Source organism: Aotus nancymaae, unplaced genomic scaffold (genome assembly GCF_030222135.1).
Source record: "Aotus nancymaae isolate 86718 unplaced genomic scaffold, 86718_ANA_hifiasm-v0.15.2.pri h1tg000025l, whole genome shotgun sequence".
Lineage (NCBI taxonomy): Eukaryota > Metazoa > Chordata > Mammalia > Primates > Aotidae > Aotus > Aotus nancymaae.
The window spans coordinates 29,816,344-29,836,517 of NW_026988438.1; the positions used below are offsets into that span (position 1 = coordinate 29,816,344).

General features: G+C 53.1%; 1 protein-coding gene across 6 annotated transcripts in view; it reads left to right on the forward strand.

Moving 5' to 3' along the window:
* The first annotated feature begins 11,918 nt into the window (after nt 1-11,918).
* The window catches only part of CRHR2 (corticotropin releasing hormone receptor 2), a 34,868-nt gene continuing 26,612 nt past the window's right edge, over nt 11,919-20,174 (forward strand). For 4 of the 6 annotated variants that reach the window (XR_001111095.2, XM_012475139.2, XM_012475140.2 and 1 more), the window contains exons 1-2: nt 18,925-19,204; nt 19,352-19,477. Coding sequence is in view for 4 of the 6 variants with exons in the window: in XM_012475139.2 (XP_012330562.1) it covers nt 19,102-19,204; nt 19,352-19,477 (229 nt within the window). In the remaining 2 variants the exon portion in view is untranslated. Of the gene's footprint in view, nt 11,993-18,924; nt 19,205-19,351; nt 19,478-20,174 lie in introns of those variants that run through there. The other 2 variants (XM_064380490.1, XM_064380491.1) reach the window with 2 other exon arrangements.

Genomic DNA, 20,174 nt, shown 5'->3' on the forward strand with positions numbered 1-20,174 from the left:
CACACTCATCCTCATCCTCGCTGAGCTTAGAGAACAATCCACACCAGTGAGAGGCAGGACTTCAGACTCAGACCTGCGAGATTTCACAGGAGAGGGAGGCGGGAGCTGGAGCAGCCAGGAAGGCTGCCTGGAGGAAGGCGCTGGGGGTAGGGACAGGGGATTGAAGGAGAGAAAAGTGTCCAGTGTCTCAGACAGGGAGACCAGGAGCACAGAGTGTCTGAATTATTTAAAGTGGGACTGAGTTTTCCAAGGTCTCTCCTCACACTGCCTGCACCTCCAAGAGAAAGCTTGGTGCCCCGCTAATCACATTCCTCACATGCTTTCCCCTCAGATCCTAACAACAAGCAAGGTGTAACCACAGCTTAAGCTTTTAAACCTCCTGCACCAGGCCCACCTGTCAGGAACAGCTCGTGAGCCCTGACCCAGCTCCAGGCTGGACCTGTCCCCCTGAGAACAGCACTGCTCACCCACCTGACATCAGGATCCCTAGCCATTTCCTGAAACACCCAGACACCTGGGCCCCATCCCAAGCTACGTCATCAGAATCTCTGGGTGAGTCCAGCCATGGCTGTATTTGCTGTCGGTTTGGGTTTTTTTTTTTTTTAAATAATTTTATTTTGATAGAATTTCAAACATATAGAAAAGTTGGAAGAAGGATCCAAAACATATCCATATACCCCTTTTCCAGATTTACCAACAACTTACACGTTGCCCCATCTGCTCTCTTGTTCTATCCATATATCTATCTATGTGAGTGTGTTTCTGAACCATTTGAAAATACGTTAGGAACATGGTGCCCCTTTAATCCTAAATGCATATTTTCCAAGAACAAGAGCATTGTCTCACCCACCCACAACAGAATGGGCAGCTGTAGCATTGACAGAGTGCTACTATATACCCCAGCATCCACATTCCTGGCTGAGTCATCCCAGTGGGCATTAACCCCTGATAAAAGCTCCCAGGTAAGTGCTAGGCAGTGCGGGCTCAGCACTGTGCTCTAGCAGGGACCACTGCCTAGGCCCCACTCTTCCCTTTCTCAATTGCCCTCTCCCACCTGGGGAGCTACAGCCCCAGCACTGCTGGCGGCAGACGGAAGGGATTAACCCCTTCTCTGCAGGCTGGAGGGAGCGCACCTCTCCTTGGCTGGCTGGGTAGCAGCTGCTGTCCAGCTATAAATAACCTGGAGGCTATGGGTTGTGGGGCGGGGTCACCCCTGGCCTGTGGGAGAGGTGGGTGGAGAATACCCCTGGTGTCCAGGGCCTTACCTTGGCCTCCCCTCGAGGGCCGGGTGTGGCGGGGCTGGCCGGGGTGTGGCCGCTGCAGCGGCCGCAGGCTCCAGTCCCTAACCCCCAGCCGCTACTGGCATGAGGGGTCCCTCAGAGCCTCCAGGCCTCCTCCACGTCCCACACCTCCTCCTCCGCCTGCTCTGCCTCCTCCCACCACTGCTCCAAGTAAGTGCAGGGAGTGGGAGTCCACGAGGTGAGGTGCCAGGAGCACGGAGCTCCCAGTGCTCATGACTGGGGGCAGGGGTCTCAGGGCCTGGTGGCTGGACTGGATTGGAGATCCCATGCCTGGGTGAGGGGGCAGGGGGAGGGAAGATGAAACTGTGAGGCCGGCCAGGATGAGACCAGGAGACCCCTGTGGATAAGCAGAGGGTTCTGGGGTGACGCCCTAGCATCCAGAACTTGCCTACCTCAGGGCCAGAGGCTCCCTGTCTCCTGTCCATTCTCTCCCCTCCCCTACGATCCCCCCTCCATCTCTCCTGCGGGATCCTTGACTTCTTTCCCCAGCCCACCCCTAGTTCTGACCCTTCCCCCCAGCAACCCACAGAGAGCTGCCTTCTGCCCCTGCTGCCCTGTCTCCACCCCTCCTCTCAGTGCCTGAAATCAGGCAGCCCCCAGTACCAGATAAGCCATGAGGGCCGAATGGGTTCTGGGAGAACCAGCCTCTCCAGGGGTTTCTCAAGACTCTGAGCTTCATCCAGCCACACCACGTGCCTTTGTCCAGAGTCAGGGTCCGCCAATGGGAGGTGGGGTGAAGGGATGCAGAGTGGCCATCAAGAGAGAGCTGAAGAAGCCGGGGAGAGGCTGGTGGGAGTGGTCCACCTTCAGCCTTCTCCCCATTCTACAGATGGAGAAACTGAGGCTCGGAGTGGGAGGGTGACCTGTCTTAGGCCTCAGAATTTGAGGAAGGGAGCCAGAGTGGAAGCTAAGAGGCCTGTCCCTGTTCTGACTCCACTACAGATCAGCCTTGGAGACCATTTTCTGGAGGTTAGTGTCCCTATATGCATAGAGAGGATACTTCATTCAACAGACTTTTGACAGATATTTGCCAACAAAACTGATCCAAATCCCTGCTTTGCTGCTTAATGTGTGACCTTGGACAGGCTACTTGAATCCTCAGTTTCCTCATCAGTAAAATGAGGATGACATTGGTGCTTACCGAACAGGTTGTTGTGAGGAACGTTGAGGTAATACAAGCACTCAGCATCATGTGCTTGATGTGGTGTGAGCACACAGTGAATGCCAGCTATGCTTTCATGCCAGGCACCACAGATAAAGCACGATGACACAAGGGTCCCCACCCTCCTGGGGGCCAGGCCAGGTGGAGGAGAGAGGTGGGAGGCAGGTACCATGCTGAGCTGCAGTCAGTGTCTGATAGGAACATGGTCCCTAGACCTTCTGAGCCTTTTGACGTTGCAGACTGCAATTGGGATGGGTGAAGGTTGCATAGGGGTTCACCATCCACCCCCAAGATGTCCTGGGCTTTGAGCTCTCCTGCCCTCTCCCACTTGTTCTCCAGATAGGTGCCTTCCAGGAGATCCAAGTGTTGGGGCAAGGGTTGTTCCTCAACCCATCCCTCTGGGAGCCACACTGCCAGCCACCCAAGGTGGTTGGATGCAGGAAGCTTCTGCTGGCTGCTCCAGAGGTGCCCTTGGATTCTCAGGGCAACACCATGGGCTCAGCTTCCCTCAGGGTCATCCCAGGCCCTACCCCTAGCTCTCCCGAGGATCCCGGATTAGGATAGAGACCAGTTACTCGCCCACAGTCACTCAGCATGTACCCAGCTGGAAAGCACTAAACCTCGGTCTTTCTGATGCCAAATCTCAGCCTTCCTCTCGCTGAGCCTTCATAGCAATGGGACTTTTTCCTGGATCCTGAGACTCTGAGACCCAAAGCAGGCAGTAGGGAGGGAAGGCAGCCCAGGAGGGCCTGGCTTCTCAGTTATTCATCCAGTGTTTAAGGAAAATTGCCCATGGGGATGACCCGGGGTCTGAATGCCAATCTGGCTCCTGCTCTTGTGGAGTTTATAGCCCAGAAGGGGGCCTGGCAGGAAAGGAAGGAGTCTATGTTCACAAATTCAAGTACATGGGCCCAGAAGAAGCATGTGTAGGTGTGAGAGCCCTTGACAGGATGGGGGGAGTCTGGTGGGAGGTGGGCAGCATAGCAGGGATGGGGATTAGTAATTCAAGGGAAGGGATGGGGGAGAGCAGGTGCAGAGCAGCGGGAAGGCCCCAGGGCCCCAACTCTGAGAAGGCATCTGTGGGAGACTGCAGAGCTGTACAGGGATCTGAGTTCATGGGGAGCTCTCTGAGCAAGGGAAGGGACTGGTCTTTTCTGCAACTGTAAGGGTTCCAGCTGGTGCTTTTCAGTGAGGAGGATGCTGGGGCCCAGGGCACACTGAGAGCTGGAGGAACCCACCCAGCCTTGACTCCAGTGCTCCCGGTTCCCCATGGAGACCTTCGGGAAGCTGCTCTGGAGGCAGGCAGTAATCTTGCAGCTGTTAAGTGGTGTTAGGCGCCTTACTCAAACACCGGGAAGGTGAGGTCACTTATTCACAGACAGGAAACAGAGTTTAGAGAGGCTCAGCAATGCCACTTGCCTCCCCTTCTGTGAAGATCCCAGGAGCCTCTCAGCCCCTACTGGCTGAGTCCAGCTCCTTGGAGCTTTGGACAGAGAGACACCAATCCCCAGGGTCTCAGGAATGTACCTCTGTGACCTCTTGCCCCAGATCCTGGCTTCTGGTAGGGCCATCTGCCCCAACAAGGTTCAGCAAAGATAATAGAACACAGAGAAGTCCCTAGCGGCCCCTGGACCTTACCTGACCTGTCTGGCCCACCCCAAAGACCAAGGCCACCCTGCCCCCTAACACACCCCCACTGAGGGTCTGCAGGGTGGGGGCTCCAGGGCCATTTGCCAGCAGCTAATTCACTAAATGACGTTTCCCAAAAATTCAACTCCCTTCTGAGTGTTTTCTAGCCCTATCAGCTAATTTAGTCTCTGTTTTTGCCATTTTGTTGTTGTTTCAGTATTAAAAAAAATATTTGTCCGAGGGCAATGGTTACTTAATTTGGTATTCCTTCTAAGTCTCAAATTTGCAGCACTTTACAAATTATTGGACTATTCTTTAGCTTCCTAGCTAACATATTCTACTTTATTTAATTTAAACCATTTTAAGGATTCCTCAGCCAGTTTATCTACAATCACTTTTTCCAAAATTCTAAATTTTTAAATTTTTTTTTTTTTTTTTTTTTTTTTTTTGAGACAGAGTCTTCCTCTGTCGCCCAGGCTGGAGTGCAATGGCACAATCTCGGCTCACTGCAACCTCTGCATCCTGGGTTCAAGTGATTCTCCTGCCTCAGCCTCCTGAGTAGCTGGGACTACAGGCACACACCACCACACCCAGCTAATATTTCTGTATTTTTAGTATAGACAGGCTTTCACCATGTTGGCCAGGATGTTCTCCTGACCTCGTGATCCACTCGCCCCGGCCTCCCAAAGTGCTGAGATTACCGGCATGAGCTACTGCACCCAGCATTTTAATTTTTAATTTTTGTGGATACATAGTAGGTGTATATATTCAGGGGGTATTTTTATACAGGCATGCAATGTGTAAAAATGTGTAAAAATCACATCATGTAAAATGGGGTATCCATCCCCCTCAAGAATTTATCCTTTATGTTACAATCCAATTATACTTTTAGTTATTTTTAAATGTACAGTTAAATTATTGACTACAGTCACCCTATTATACTATGCCTTACTACATCGTATTCATTCTATTTAATTTTTGGTACTCATTAGCCCTCCCCACCTCCCACACATCTCCTGCTACCCTTCCCAGCCTCTGCTAACCATTCTTCTACTCTCTATCTCCATGAGATCAGTTGTGCTGAATTTTAAATCCCACAAATAAGTGATAACATGTGATGTCTGACTTTCTCAAAATTCTAATTTTTAAAGAGTCATTGCAAACCCATGGGGGACAGATTATCCAATAAGCATATTTGATTTTACTTAGCAGCCCTGCAGGGCCTATCATGGGCACTGACGCACCTCACTTATATTTAACTTCATATGAACCCCATGAGTTAAAACCATCCTATCCCCATTTTGCAGATGAGGAAGTGAGGTGAGCTCATGTGCCCAGGGCCACTCAGCTGGTACGTGGCAGGGCCAGGATTCCAACCAGCAGCCTGACTCCAGATTCCCTTCTTTTAACAAAAGTTTAATTTTAATGTTATTTAATTTTAATGTTGAGCTATTTTTAGGACATTCAGACAGATGCCAAAGCAAATCAGAAGAGATGTGACTTTTAGGCAAACTGGACATTAGATGCATTGATAATTAAGGACATCACTTTAGGCCAAGTGGCTTGTTACTAGACCTCCTGGCTGGCCAGCTCCCTGCCCCTATGTTGGGCCAAGACACCCCTCCCTTCCTCCCCTTCCCCTTTCCTCCCCTTCCCCCTCCTTCCCCAGTCAGTATTCAGGGCCCAGGGCTTGGCACAGGTAAGACAAGCAGGACTGAGGGGAGAGGAAGTCATGGGCGTTCAGAGAGAAGAGAGAACAGTAGAATGAAGAAAGATCTAAAGCCTCCTGGGGGAGCTGGAGGGGAACTGGGAAGGAAGAGTGGGGCATCCTAGGAGGAGGAACTGGCTGGGCACAGACTCAGGGACAAGAAAGCCACTAGGAGCTGCCAACACCCTACAAGTTAGAACTGAGTATCTAAAGTCTCCCCTTCCAAGAAGCCTGCCTGCCTGGACATGCCAGAAAATAATGACCCACTTCCTTCATCTGACTTCCCACCCCTCACCCTCTCCTTGGCCAGTCTCAGCTCCCATTACTGCCCTCTCTGTCTGTGCAGGGCCTAACTGCCTTCTCCTCCCCCTCCTTCCTCATCTTCACTGTCCTCCCCTCTTCCCCCTCCTCCCCACTCCTGCATCCTTCCTTCCTCCCCCACCTCCTCCCCTTTCTCTTCCCAGTCTCCTCCACCTCCTTCCCCCTATACTCCTCTTCCTTCCCTTCCTTCCTTCTCTCCTCCCCATTCTCCCCCTCCCCCTTTTCTTCTCTCCTCATCATCCTCTCTCCTCCCTGCTCCTCCTTCCTCCTTCCCTCCCTTCCCTCTTCCTCCTCCTCTGTCCTCCTCCTCCCCTCTTTTCCAGTATTCCCGTCTAAGCGTCCTCCTTCTCCTCTTCCCTCTCCTCTTGCTCCTTCCTCTAACTCTGTGCTCCCTAAAGGGCAGAGCCTGAGCTCAGGCTCAATGAAATCCACTGAATGAAAGCAAACATGAGGTGGAATCCTGCCCCTCCTGGCTGAGTCCTTCTCTGACCTTGGGAAGCAGAGGGAGGAAGCAGGGAGGGAGCTCACCCCATTCCCCTCCGGTCCCTGGCAGCCTGGGCCCTAGGATTTGTGGTCCCGTAAATCTCCCCAGCTTAGACCAAGGGCTAAATTTAGACAGAAGCTTTGTCGCCAGGCCCTGGAGGAAACACTAGACTGAGCCAGACCCCCAGGCTCCAGGGAGGCGACACCTTTGAGGCCTGTCTGAGCCCTGGGCATAGGTTCTGTTTGGATAGGACCCAAGGTGGAAAAAGAGCAGCTGAAGTCTTGGCTCTCACCCCCACCTCCTTCTCCAGCCAGGGCCTCTCCCTTGCCCTCTTCTAAGGTGAGGGCTTCCCATGCCAGGTACAGAGAGATGGGAACCAGGACCTGGGCCCTCACTCAGACTAGGCTCAGAGCAAAGTTCAGAGAGAAGGAAATATAACAAGCAGAAAACCCAGAACCTAGACTCCCAGAATTAGGGGTAGGGATGTAGCTCTACCTGGCTGAGGGGGCCATGGTTTCAGTAACCCACCCAATCAGTCAGTTAGGTGATAAACATTTATTGAGCACCTGCCAGGATCCGAACTAGAGACTGGGGACACAGTTACGTGGACCGTGGCCTCCCACAGCCTACTGTCAGTCTCGTGGGCTGAGGTGTGGGTGGTGGGGAGCTCTCTGCCCCAGGACAGCCAAGAGCTAATCGGTCCCCCTCAGAAGAGAATAACGGAGACAGGAAAACAGTCTATCTCTTCTCTACACTCTCTGACCTCTAACACCAAAAGTGTGGGTTTTCTATGCCAAGTAATTAATTCTCCACTTCTCTGGGGACCCCACCTGGGTGTCCTCCCATTCAATTCCGTTCTGATGCCATCTTCCTGAAGTTGGCATCAGACCCTACAGGTAAAGGCTCAGTCCCACAAGACTGCCCCCCTGCCCCCAATTCAGATGCCAATCGCAAGACAGGGCTTTGCATTCTCCTGATGGACAGGCTATATTAATCAAGAGTTCCCATGACCCTCTCTTCGGGTACAATAATGTGCTACAACATTTTGCAAAACTCAAGGAAACATTTCTATTTAACAGTTTATTTTAAAGGCTATGACAAAGGACACAGCTGAACAGCCAGGCGGAGAGGCACACAGGGCAAGCTGTGGGGAGGACGTGGAACTCTGTGCCCTCGCTGCGTGCCACCCTCCCAGCACTGCCAGGTGGTCACCAACCCAGAAGCCCCCGCAATCCCACCTTTGAAGGGTTTCATGGAGGCTCTGTTACAGAGGCATGATGGGTTACTAACCCAATCTCCAGCCCCTCTCCCTTCCCCAAGACGTAAGAAGTTGCTGAAACCTACAACCTTCTAACCATGGCTTGGTCTCTCTGGTAACCAACTCCATTTGGGAGCCCACCAAGAGTCACCTCATCAGAACAAACAACACTCCTGTCACCCAGGAAATTCCAAGGGTTTTAGGAAGTCTGTGTCAGGAACCAGGGGCTGAGACCTAATATTTATAATTTCTCATCTCTCTTGTGCAAGTCCTGCACACTGACTGGGTCTGCCTCCAGTGACCCAGCTCTCTGCCTCCAAGGCCCCTGCTCCTCTGCGGCAAGAGAGGAGCTCCTTACTTGAGTGGCCTCCTGAGCCCCACAGACACCCTGTCTGGGGCTGGGGGTCCTTTCAGCATCTGTGACCCACAGGTCTTCACTTCCCCACCCAGGACCAGCTCTTCCCATGGGTACCTGACCAAGCCATAACCTACCAGGCTGTCTGGGCTTGAATTCTGCCTGTGCCCCTTTCCTGAAGTGGGACCCTTGGCAGGTGACGTTGCTTCTCTGGCCTCAGCAGGCTCATCTGTGAAATGGGGTTATTTGCAGCTACCTCAGAGACTGTCGTGATGATTAAATCTTCTGTAGGGCATCTAGAGGCAGGTCTAGCTCTAGAGTAAGTGCTGACTTCGCATGAAAGAACACTCCCCTTCCTGCCTGTCTCGCCTCTCCTTCTCTTGGCACCTCCACACCAGATGCTGAGGTTTCCCGTGCGGGCCCTGGGCTCGCCTGCCTCTGAGGCTTTGCTCTCTCAGCTCCTGCCCTTCTTACTGCCTGCCCTACGTATGGCCCACATCCTTCCATCCTTTTAGCTTCTGCTCCAATGCCCAGTTCTCCAAAGGGCCTTCAGTTTCCTCAGCGAGCATTCACTGAGCATTGCTGTGAGGGAGGTGGAGGCTGCGCCTTCAGGGGCCCAGTGTCCACGGGAAGGCTGCTGAGGGCTAACAGAGGCCCATGCTGACTGCAGAGCTGGGGAAGAGGGCACAGGATTTCCAGGAAGCTTTTCTGGAGGGGAAGGGCTTGAGCTGGGCCTCGGGAGTCCCTATGAAGGGACTCAACCTCCCATCTCTGAGCTCTCTAACTAGCCCCCCTCCTAAAGTCCTTGCCAAGAGTCACCATTCAGCATGTGTATCGTATGTGCCAGGCTTTTGAGCTACAGTAATTTGTTGAATGCACACAAAATCCTATGGGATTTGTATTATCCCCATTTTAAAGATGAGGAGATTAGGGCTCAGAGAACTTGAGTGACTTGCCAAGGCCACATAGCTAAGCCTGGCATCTGCAGAACTCTGCACAGAGGGATGTGTGCACTGTACCCACTCTGAGAGCTCTTCTCAAGGCCTCGGAATGGGATTGTCCTAGATGTGTCTGTCCCTGACTTTCCCGGACTATGTGTCTTCTGAGGACAGCAGCCTGTCTTTCCTCCTCATCCCTGCCCACCCATCACCACCACCACCCAGGGCTCTGCCCAAAATAGGCACCTGCAGGGTATATTGTGCATTTGGACTGAGTCAAATCCTCCTAACCAAGCCCCTTGAAGAGAATGAGTATCTTTGTCTGTGCCAGCTTTTGGGGCCAGCAGAGAAGTTATAGGAGAGGAAATTGGGATCTGAGGTTATTCCAAACATTACTTCTGATACGCCTGTCCCAAATTTTGCCCAGAGCCAAGGAGCAAGCATCAATAGCAGAGTATGGTAACCCTGTTTCCGGTCCCCACAAAGTGCTTGCTCAGTCAGAAGATGGCCACGGCCTGAGACCACAGAATTCAAGGCAAGGACAGCCCGCCCCACATCGCCTGAGTGCTGGGGTAGAATGCCCTGACCCCATCATGGGTTCAGAGCAGGTGTCAGAACCCCCAGGAAAGTCAAACGGGAGATCACATGAGTGATGGGGCTACAAATGTCACAGCTCGGGGGCTTTGAGAGAAGGTGCTAACATCTGAGGTGCAATGGCTGTGTCTGCCTAAGGGCACACCGTGGACACCGCATGCTTCTAGTTTGCCTCTACCCTGACCTCCAGAGGCTGGGATCCACTGGGAACCCTCCCAGGGAGGCCATTACCAGCTGCTTCTCAAGCTAGGGGATGGGGGCCATAGAGGGTGATGGGTCAGGCCTAGAACCCTCACTCTCCCCAGACCCAACAGAAAGTAGGGCCTGAGAATTCTTCCTGGTCCCAGTGTCTGGAGTGTTCCCTGGCAGTGGCTTGCTGGGACAGCAAGGTCTTCCTGATGCCCAAGAAGCTGGAGCTGAGGCGCTCTTAGCAGCTCCCTTGATATGTGGACAGCAAGACCATGGTCCCCAGTGTTTGTCCTGCAGTCCCAGAGGCCAGAGCTTCTGGCTGACAGCTCAGGAGACCCCACAGTGCTGAGACACACACGCAACACACACCTGCTCCTCTGCATTTCCTGTGTACCTTGCATCCTGGGAGTTTAACAGAACACAGGTGCAGTGAGTGCCTCTAAGTGATGTCTTCCTCACCCTAGGCTCTGGGGAGGGGCGCAGGGGGCAGCATTCTCCTGTCTGAGCAGGTGGGGTCATTCATTAGAAGCCCCAGGCTGGTGTGGTGAGGCAGAGCGTGCAGCTTCCAGTCCCAGCACAGGAAATGGACTGAGCCCAATGCGGAGAATGTGATGCATGAGGGCTTTTGGGCTCTGGTCCTTGGGGACATCCTGGGACAAACATTGACCCAGCTGCCAAGAAGAGTACATCTGACAGGCAGCAGGAAGAACAGGGACTGCCCACTGATGGAGCAGTGCCTTCTGGAATCCCAGGATCAGGAATGTCAGTGGTGGGAGGGGCACAAAAGTCACACACACAAGTGCATACACACACACACACACACACACATACACACACACAGACCACAGAGCAAGAAAAGGAGTGCTCTTGGGATTAATGGGGCCAAGGGTTCAAATTTTAGAGTGCATTGCTCTCATTCAGTCATACACTATGCATTTTCCAGCCTCTCTGCCTTTGCACATGCTGTGCTCTCTCCCTAGAATGCCCTTCCTGGCCTGATCAGCTTGGTAAGCTCCTACTCACCCTTCAAAACCCACATTAGCATGACCTCTTCTGTGATGCTACCCAGCCCTCCTCAGTAAATCGTGCATGCTGTAAAGCTGGTCACCTATCCATTGTTCCCACCAGAAGATGGTCCCCTCAAGGGTGCACATGCCCACATCTACTTTATCCTTGCACATCCAGCACCCACTCTGATGATTTTTTAGGATATGGGATCCTGGGTGCTTTTCTGTCTTTTAAATGAAATTGCCATTATTGCAACAATCGCATCTCTTCCCTAGTGAGCACCTAAACTGGTCCTGTGGTCTCGTCTCTTGTCCCTACTCATCTTTCTGGTTGCCTCAAAGTGCTACCTCTTCCAGTAAGCCTTCCCTGTCTTCCCAAATCCAGGTCAGGCATCTCTCTCATGTATTAACCTAATGTTCTTTGTTGCAAGGGCCTGTTTACCTGTGTGAAAAGGAAACGAAGTAAAAGCATGCATTTACCTCCCCTTCCTTCTGCACTTTCTAAGTCTAGAGGATCCCTACCTGGCCTGGGACTACCTGAAGGACACCCATCAGGTCCCCCAGCCAGGGCCTGACACACAGTAGGTGTTCCGCAAATACCTGTTGGTTGAATTAACAACTAGTGGAACTCACCCCTCACCCCACTTTGCTGACAGAAGGACACAAGCTTCATCACGGCGGCACATCCCAGCCTGAGGAGGAGATAGCCTTGGGAGCTGAGGGATAGAGCAGACCCCCGCAATGCTGCACTGGGCCACTTCTGAGGCCTTTCTTGGGTCTAGCCTAGGCCAGGCTGCTGGTGCTCCATGTGGCCGTGGGCATCTCCCTCCTTGGTCTCCATCCCTATACTAAGAGGAGTAAGGATGAGTGACAGGACAGGATGGGGGCAGACAGGCGCTCTCAATGGCTAGCCTGGGCCTGATCTCTGACCCTCATCCCTGCTGTCCCCTAGGCAGCTGGACAGAGCCAGGTGCCCAAAGACCAGCCCCTGTGGGCACTTCTGGAGCAGTACTGCCACACCATCATGACCCTCACCAACCTCTCAGGTAGGCACCCTCCACCACCACCCTGCAGCAGCCCCTAGTGATGTGGGTGGGGCCCGGGGGAGGAAGAGGCTTTCCTGGGGCCAGCCCAGGCTCAGCAGGGTGGTGGGTGGGGTGCTAGTTTCCAGTCCTGGTTTGATTTCTGCCTTGCTGGGGGCCCTGAGGCAGACCCCTTCTACATTCTAGGCTCAGGCCCAGCACTGACAATGAAAGGCTTGGTCTGGAGGCCACTCCCCACTCCCAGCTCCCTCAAGGGAAGTCAGCTGGGCTGGCGAGTCCAAGGAGGGGATGACTCCTTTGCTTTCCAACTCCGGGGAGACTGGCAGAAGGTGCTAAACATTCTGTGGTTGCCGTGGCTACAGGTGTCACTTCCTGGTAAAGACTTGCAAAGCAACAGCCTGGCTGGCCCTGAGTTCTGGCCCCTCCGAGGTTTCCAGTGGCTGATTCACAGAGTCAGGGCCAGCCACTGCAGAGCTGCATGGAGCCCTGGATTCTCCTGGGTTCCAGAGAGATGTCTCCAGTGTCCCACCCTGTATCCTGGCCTTCCCAGGTCTGCATCCACAAGATGGGAGTGGGGGTGACCTTCGCTAGGGCCTGGGGCCACTGCCAGGGCACAAGCAGACAAGAGTGCTAGCCAGCACCAGGACCCAACCTCCAGGCGCTGCCTGAGCCAGGCATCAAAGAGAGAGTCTTGCTGCCTGTTCTCCTTCCACCTACCTGGTCAAGAGCTCAGGTGTTGGGGTCAGGTAGACCCAAGTCTGGATCCTAGCTCCTCCACCCAGCGGCCTCTCCCAGCCCCTGGAAACTCACCTAAACCATCAGTGTTAGTGTCCTGGGGCTGCTGGAACAAAGCGTCACAGACTGGGGGCTTGAGCAGAAACTGATTTCCTAACCATTTCGGAGACTGGGAGGCCAAGGTTAAGATGTGGGCGGGATTGGCTCCTTCCAAGACTTCCCCCACTGGCTTGCAGATGGCTATCTGCTCCCTATGTCTTCACATGGTCTCCCCTCTGCATGTGTCCCAAGAACTGATGTTCTGTGTCCCAGGAACACCAGTCCTATTGGATTAAAGCCCACTTACCTTACTATAATCACCTTGTCAAAGACCCTAAATCCAAACAAGGCCACATCCTGAGGTATTGGGAGTTAGGACTTCAACATATGAATTTTGGAACAACACAGTTCAGCCTATAACACCATGTGAAGCTAGTTTCCTCATCTGTTTAGCAATGGGTCGAAGTCCACCTCGGAGGCTCACAGTGAAGGCTGAACGAGAGTCCACGGGGTCACCCAGCACAGGACATGCCAGCATCAGACAGGAAATGAAGGCTCCTCCCTTCAGGAAAGCCCAATCTTCCCTCACCTGCTGCCTCCCTCAGAGGTAGCGTGCATTTGTCAGCAGATTCGCGGCCTTCTCCCTACCCTCCTCTGCCCTCCCTCTAGCAGGTGGCACGGACCCTTCCCTGTCTCCCTTGGCAGACAGTGCCCCCTCTGAGTGCAGTGGATAGGGTCCCAGCTTCTCCACACACATACAGCTTTGCCTGTTCAGCTTCTAACAGCATCCATCCGTTTGCAAAAGGGATCCACATGATTTCCATAAAATTGGACACAAAAGATTTTTAACTAAAACAAGGAGACAATAAGTACTCCTTCTCCCACAACCCAAGAATTTTTATAACGCCAAGAATTTTTATTCTTGAGGGATACCTCAAGAATCTGTGCATCCATGGAGCCTCATGTTCAATTGTTTTCTTTCTTTTTTACAAAACTGGGATGATAGTGTGTCCATAGTTTCATCACCTGCTTTTTCCTCTGAAACTCAGAGTGAACATTTCCCCATGTCATTAAATATTCAACCACCGCATCGCTGGTGACGCTGCCTAGCAGCCACTCTGGGGATGCATCACCCCGCCTGAACCAGGTCCGGATGGCGGAGGTAGAGGCTGCTAGGGAGCCCCTCAAGCTTCAGGAATCATTTCTCAAGCCCCCACATCATGATCACTTTCTTTTTAGTGTACACTGTTTGAGAAAATGTATGATGACTAACAGAGTTCAAAACCAAGTAAAACCAAACACTGTATCTTTCAGATGTACATACTGGTGAGAAAACTGAAAAAAAAAAATATGAGCCAGAGAATGACAAATGCAATAGTCAAGGGAATGCTCCCTCTGGGGAGGAGTATAGAAACAAGTACAGAAGTGACTGGTAATGATGTAGTTTCCAATCGTGAGGTAGGTTTATTATGGTGTCTACTACATACAATAAAAAGACTAAATAAAATAAAGACTAAAAAATAAATTTAGGTCATGCATGGGCTAATGCATGGGCTAATAATGACAAAGGGTCATGAATCTATGATCAATTCAATTGTATGCCCCTGAAAAAGGAAACGCATACGTAATCACAGAGCGATTATGACTTTAGGCAGGCTTTAAATGGATTATTTCTATTTTATTCATCACAGAGGCATCTATATATATTTGAAAAATATTAGGGCATATATTGTGAGGCATATTATTTATTGTGTCCATAAAAATATAAAAATCCAAATGGATTATTTATTATTTTTTGTAGAGATGGGTGTCTCACTATATTGTACAGGCTGGTCTCGAATTCCTGGGCTCAAGCAATCCACCTGCCTCAGCTTCCCAAAGGGCTGAGATTACAGGTGTGAACCACTGCACCTGGCCAAAATCCAAATAGATTCAAAGATTCTTTGAAATAATTCCTTAATGCAACACACACACATACACCAGGGCTGGTCAAATAGGAAAAGAGCCTTGGCCTGAAGACAGACCTGTGCTTTCCCTAGCTCTGCCAAGGCATCTGTTCTGTCTTAATGATTCACTGAGCTGAAGCCTGGAGCATTTCAATGGGTGCTGGGGATGGGTTACTGAACAGGACCAGCCATGCCCTTCGGGAGACATGGACTGGTAGATGAGACAGTGAAAAAACAGCAACCTGGATGTGACATGGGCCAGCTCCACAGCCTGCTGGAGGCCAGCAGATGGGGGCACCAAGGAACTGCATGTCTGAAGGATAAGTGTGGAGCTATAAGGGCACGTCTAGTACAGAAACACAAACAAGAAACAGAGGTAGCGAATGGTTCCTGGTAGTGACACATTGTTCTGGAGGGCCTTTCAAATGGAGCAGGAGGGTGAGGATGAGGAATAGATGATCATGAAAGATCTTTGCAATACCAAAGATGGTTCCCAGGAATGACACATTGTTCTAGAGTGCCTTTCAAATGGAGCAGGAGGGTGAGGATGAGAGATAGATGATCATGAAGAACCTTCTTTGCAATATCAAAGATGGTTCCTGGAAATGACACATGGTTCTGAAAGGCCTTTCAAATGAGGCAGGAGGGTGAGCACAAGGGAGAGATGATCATGAAGGACCTTCTTTGCAATGCCAAAGATGGTTCCCAGGAGTGACACATTGTTCTGGAGGGCCTTTCCAATGAAGCAGGAGGGTGAGAATGGGAGACAATGATCATAAAGGACCTTCTTTGTGATTGGTATCTCAAGGGCAATGGAGTGGGGGCACTCTTATGAGGAAGAATGACAGAATTATAATCATAAAACATCGTTTCACCTGCCATGAGGACACAGGGAGCCCATCTGGGCTGCTGCAGAGATGAGGATGGCCTAGGAGAAGAAGGGGAAGGAACCTCTTTTCCTTGTCTGGGAATCCTATTGTCCATTTGTAAAACAAGAATGTGGGATTGGATGTCACTGAGGGCCCTTTCTGCCCCACAGCTTAGTCCCATGGTTTGACATGAAGACACCAGGCCACCTCCTCTGTCCTGCAGTGGAGTAGAATAGGGTGAGGAGAGGGTGTCTGGCCTGGGACCCTGTCTCCAGTGCCACAGCACAAGAGTGTGGCACCTTCAGGCCCTTCTGGAACTTCCATGCCCTCAGCAACCCCATCGTAACTCCCAGGAAACACCACCACAATCCCAGCTCTGCCTGAATAGACTCCCTGTCTATGCAGTCTAACCAACAACAGCCCCTTAGAGAAGCAAAGCTGCATCCTGTCCCTTTAAATCCTGTTTTCCAGCTGACATCTGAGTGGTAGTGAACGAATGAGAGAGAATGTGTGTGTATGGTAAAGATGCATGACTGCGGCTCTGTGTGTCATTCTGTTGTTCCCACATCCCTATTTGATGCCATGTGTTAGGCTTTGCAAGTGTGTCTGAGCTGGCCTGGAACTGCCATCACCTCAGTTGACATCAGAAATAGGCCATGGGATGGGACTCAGGGCACCAGAGACACCTGCCTTACTCTGCTGCTCATGGCACACAGGGGTCTTCCAGAGCACCACAGTGTGACACACACTTCCCTGAACCTATTTGCCAACCTGTCCCCAGCAGCTTGGGACACACAAACTGTTCCAAATACTTATCCCCTAATGCGTGTCCTCTAGCTGGGACAGGGCTGGCCTTCATTCCCGGGAACCCACCACTATCCCAAAGCCTTTCATCTACCTCTGCTTCTTTAGTTAGCAAAAGGGCCCTTGTCTTTGTTTATTTGTACTAGATTTAATAAAATTGAGGGAAGTTTGGGGCTCTTCCCAATTTCCTCCTCATTTACCTATTTGTAGACACTGACATGAGCTGTAAAATCATTTTGTTCCCAAACTGCTATCTTTTCTAGTTTTCTCTCTGTCACATCTAGAATGACAACTGTGCCTATAATAATAAGATCCATGGAGAAATGGTCCCACATCCTGGAAACCAGGGGACCTTGGGTCTGTGCTTAGACCCCAACTGCCCATTCAGGATGCAGAACCACCTTTGACTCTGCCACTGAAATGGTCACTTCCCAGAGGCATCTTTTGTACATGTGCTCTCCCAGTTAAGAGTAATCCAGTTCACCCAGGCCAACCCTCTGTTCTGCAGAAATCTGCATGAGATGAGAAGTCCCTGGCCTCTGGTCACTGGGAACACACCACCTTTTGACATAGCTGCATCTCAGGAGGTGGTGTGCTTTAGGCACCAACTAGGCAGCAGCTTCAGTACCATGCAAGGTGAATAACTTAAGCTCGGCTTGGGACTTCTCCCTTCCTCCCTGCTACAATGTGCTGTGTGAAGGGCTGCCCCTGTATATGAAGAACACTATTTCCTTGTGAATACATAGGCTGACATGGCCGGCCACACTCTGGCCTGTGTGGGACCCTGGGTAACAGGGTTCAGTCTAGGAACTGAGGATAAGACTCTGCCTAGGTCCTCCCCTGCTCCCAGCACTGGATTATATGAAGGCCAAGGAGCCTCTACCTCTGCAGTTGGCCAGAGCTGAGCCTGGGTCTCTCACCATCCATTCAGGAGGCAGAGGATAGACCTGGCTGGCTGCTCAGCACCTTGTACCTGTCAGTCAGCAGGCCCTGGAGAGATTCCAGGGCTCAGCCCTGGTCTTAGTGCAGTCTCACTTGCTCTGCCTGGGCAGTGACAACACCATTAATATGGAGGCTGTTGAGAGCAGGACATACAAAGGCAGCCTGCCTGCCGCTTCGCTGCTCTGCCTGGGACAGGAGCTGGTGCAGGGTGGTTTCAGCCTTTCCTGGCAGCTTAGGTTTCTGTGGAGGATGGCAGGGGAACAGAAGTAGTTCCTGGGACTGGCTTCCAGCTCTCCCTACCCTCTAAAGATAGAAACACACAACACACATGTATGTCTTCTCCAGGCTCTCCATCTTGTAACTCAGAACCAGAGAGTCTCAGAGCTGAGAGGGGCCTCAGAGATGTCATGGATGGAGAAAGCCCCAGAAGAGAGGGCAAGGGTCCTGCTTGGGGTACCATGCCAGGGAGAGCAGAGTCAGAGGCCGAACCAAAAACAGCATGAATGGAAGCATGCCTCACTCCAGGCCCTGCTTCCTAAGCCAGAAGCCCCACTCAGCAGGCAGGTACAGCAGGACCACCCTAGGCACTCTGAGGATGCAGGCACAGCAGATCACCAAGGAGGCAGTCTGAGTGGGGCCTGGGCAAGTTCCCTGGGAAGGTTTCCAGCTCCTCCACACCTGCTGTGGGCCCTGGTTTCCCCTCACCCCTGCCCCGCTACTGGTGTAGAAACCAGGGTCAGGTGAGGCCCTGCCCAAGCCTGGAGGAAGAGAGACACATTCTCACTTCTTCCTTTATTCTTTCTGGTGCCCAGGGCACTAACACCTGGATGCTTAAAGCCTTCCAGATAATTTCAACCACTTTCTCCCCTAGACTTACTCCATCTGATTAAATAGGCCCCCAGTCACTGAAGCTGGTGACCTGGTATTATCCCTGCCTCCAGGCTCCTGTTAAAACCAACCACCCACTCCAGTTCCTCCTCACCAGACCTGGCTGCCCCTCGGAAATCTCTCTCCATTTCAGCTTCCAGGGCCTGATCCCAGGTCTTCAACCCATTCCGGCCACTTGATCTCAGACTCTTGGGTGGCTCCCTGCTTCCCTCGAGGCCTCCCCAATCCATTTCCTCCCCATCCATTTCGAAAAGCCTAGAAAAGAGGCTTTTCGAGGGTGCTGCCCATGGGCTCTCCATCCCTGCCTCCCTCCAATGTCCTCGCTCAGGGAGGGGAAGCTCAGGAGGAGAGCTGCCCAACTTTGGGTAGCGGCTGTCCCTCGGTTAGGAGAGCTGCAGCGTTCTCCTCCTGCAGGCTGGCGGGTGGGCGCGCTTTGCTGCCCCCTGCAGCTCTGGGGCCTGCGATCCCCGATCCCCGCACGGGGCATTCCATCAGTCACCCCAGACCCACGCTCTCCAGCCCGCCGCCCTCCTCTGGACGCCGCGGGTGGAAGAGAGCTGCGAACTGAGAAGCCGTCTTCTGGGCAGGGTGGGGGACCCGGGGGGCTGGAGACCGAGCCCCTCCGAGAGGAGCCACCCGGCCCCGCCCCCTGGCTCCGCCATTGGCCGTGGCGGTGAGGCTGTACCCGCAGCTCCTCTCCGAGAAGGTCCCCACTTGACAGCTCTGGGCGACCAGAGGCTGCGCCCAGAGGCTACCCGGGAGATTGGGGCTGGGCCGGCGGGGGTCCAGGACCCCGCGCCCTCTCGGCCATTCCTTCTCGCGTCCACTCCCTCACAGCCACGCGGGGCGCGCACTCCCACTCCTTCTCTACACGCGGCTGCGGGGTGCGATGGACCCGGCACTGCTCCACAGCCTACTGGAGGCCAACTGCAGCCTGGTGCTGGCCGAAGAGCTGCTCTTGGACGGCTGGGGGCCGCCCCTGGACCCCGAGGGTAGGCGGGAGGAGAGCGGTCAGAGGCGGCGCAGGCTTCTTCCCTCGCGCGCTGGGTGCGCCCCAGACCCCGCGCTCCGAGTGCCCCGTGGCTCCCCGAGCCCCTGGGGGCCCCTCTGAGCCCTGCTCCGCTCTCTCCCGCCGCCAGGTCCCTACTCCTACTGCAACACGACCTTGGACCAGATCGGAACGTGCTGGCCCCGCAGCGCCGCAGGAGCCCTCGTGGAGAGGCCGTGTCCCGAGTACTTCAACGGCGTCAAGTACAACACGACCCGTGAGTGCCCCCGGCCCTCGCTGCCTGCTCTTCACCGGCGGTTTAGGGAGTAGAGAGGGTTCCGGACCCAGTGACACAAAGCTGCCGAGGGCCGCGGTACAGCAGACCTCTGGCATTAAGGACCCCTTACAATATAGGGGCGCTCCTTCTGCTTTTACCCCCCCGTACAGCATCTAACCTCAGTAAGGCAGTGATTTGCCCACAATTCCCATGCTCCTTGCGGTGAGAGCCCAAAAAGGAGAGAAAGAAATACTTCCTCCTCTTTGAGGGTAAACCTCCCTCCTTCACTGTAGGTTTCCGTTGCCTGAAGTTCCCCACTAGGGCTTCACTGTGTAGACCCTGCTTCCCCCGCCAAGGAGGGGGACCTACCCCAGGAGAGCAGATATGCTAAGTCCCAAATCCCCCAGAATGAGGGCAGTGGCCTGACCATACTACCGGAGAGAAGAGGAGGAAGCAGGAGCCGGGAGAGCTGGGGCGAGTGCATATTTTGTGGGGAGGACATGCAGGCGTAGGTTCTGCCAAGCCAGAGGGTGAGGGGTGTTGCATCTTCCCTAATCCGACGTCCCAGGACTGGTGACCTGCTGGGCTGAGTCAGGGGCGTGGGCAGCATTAGTCCTGCGACCCCATAATGAGTGCTGTCTGAATCAGCCCCTCCCCCCGCCCCCCAAGGAGAACAACCTGTGCCTGCCTTCCTCCT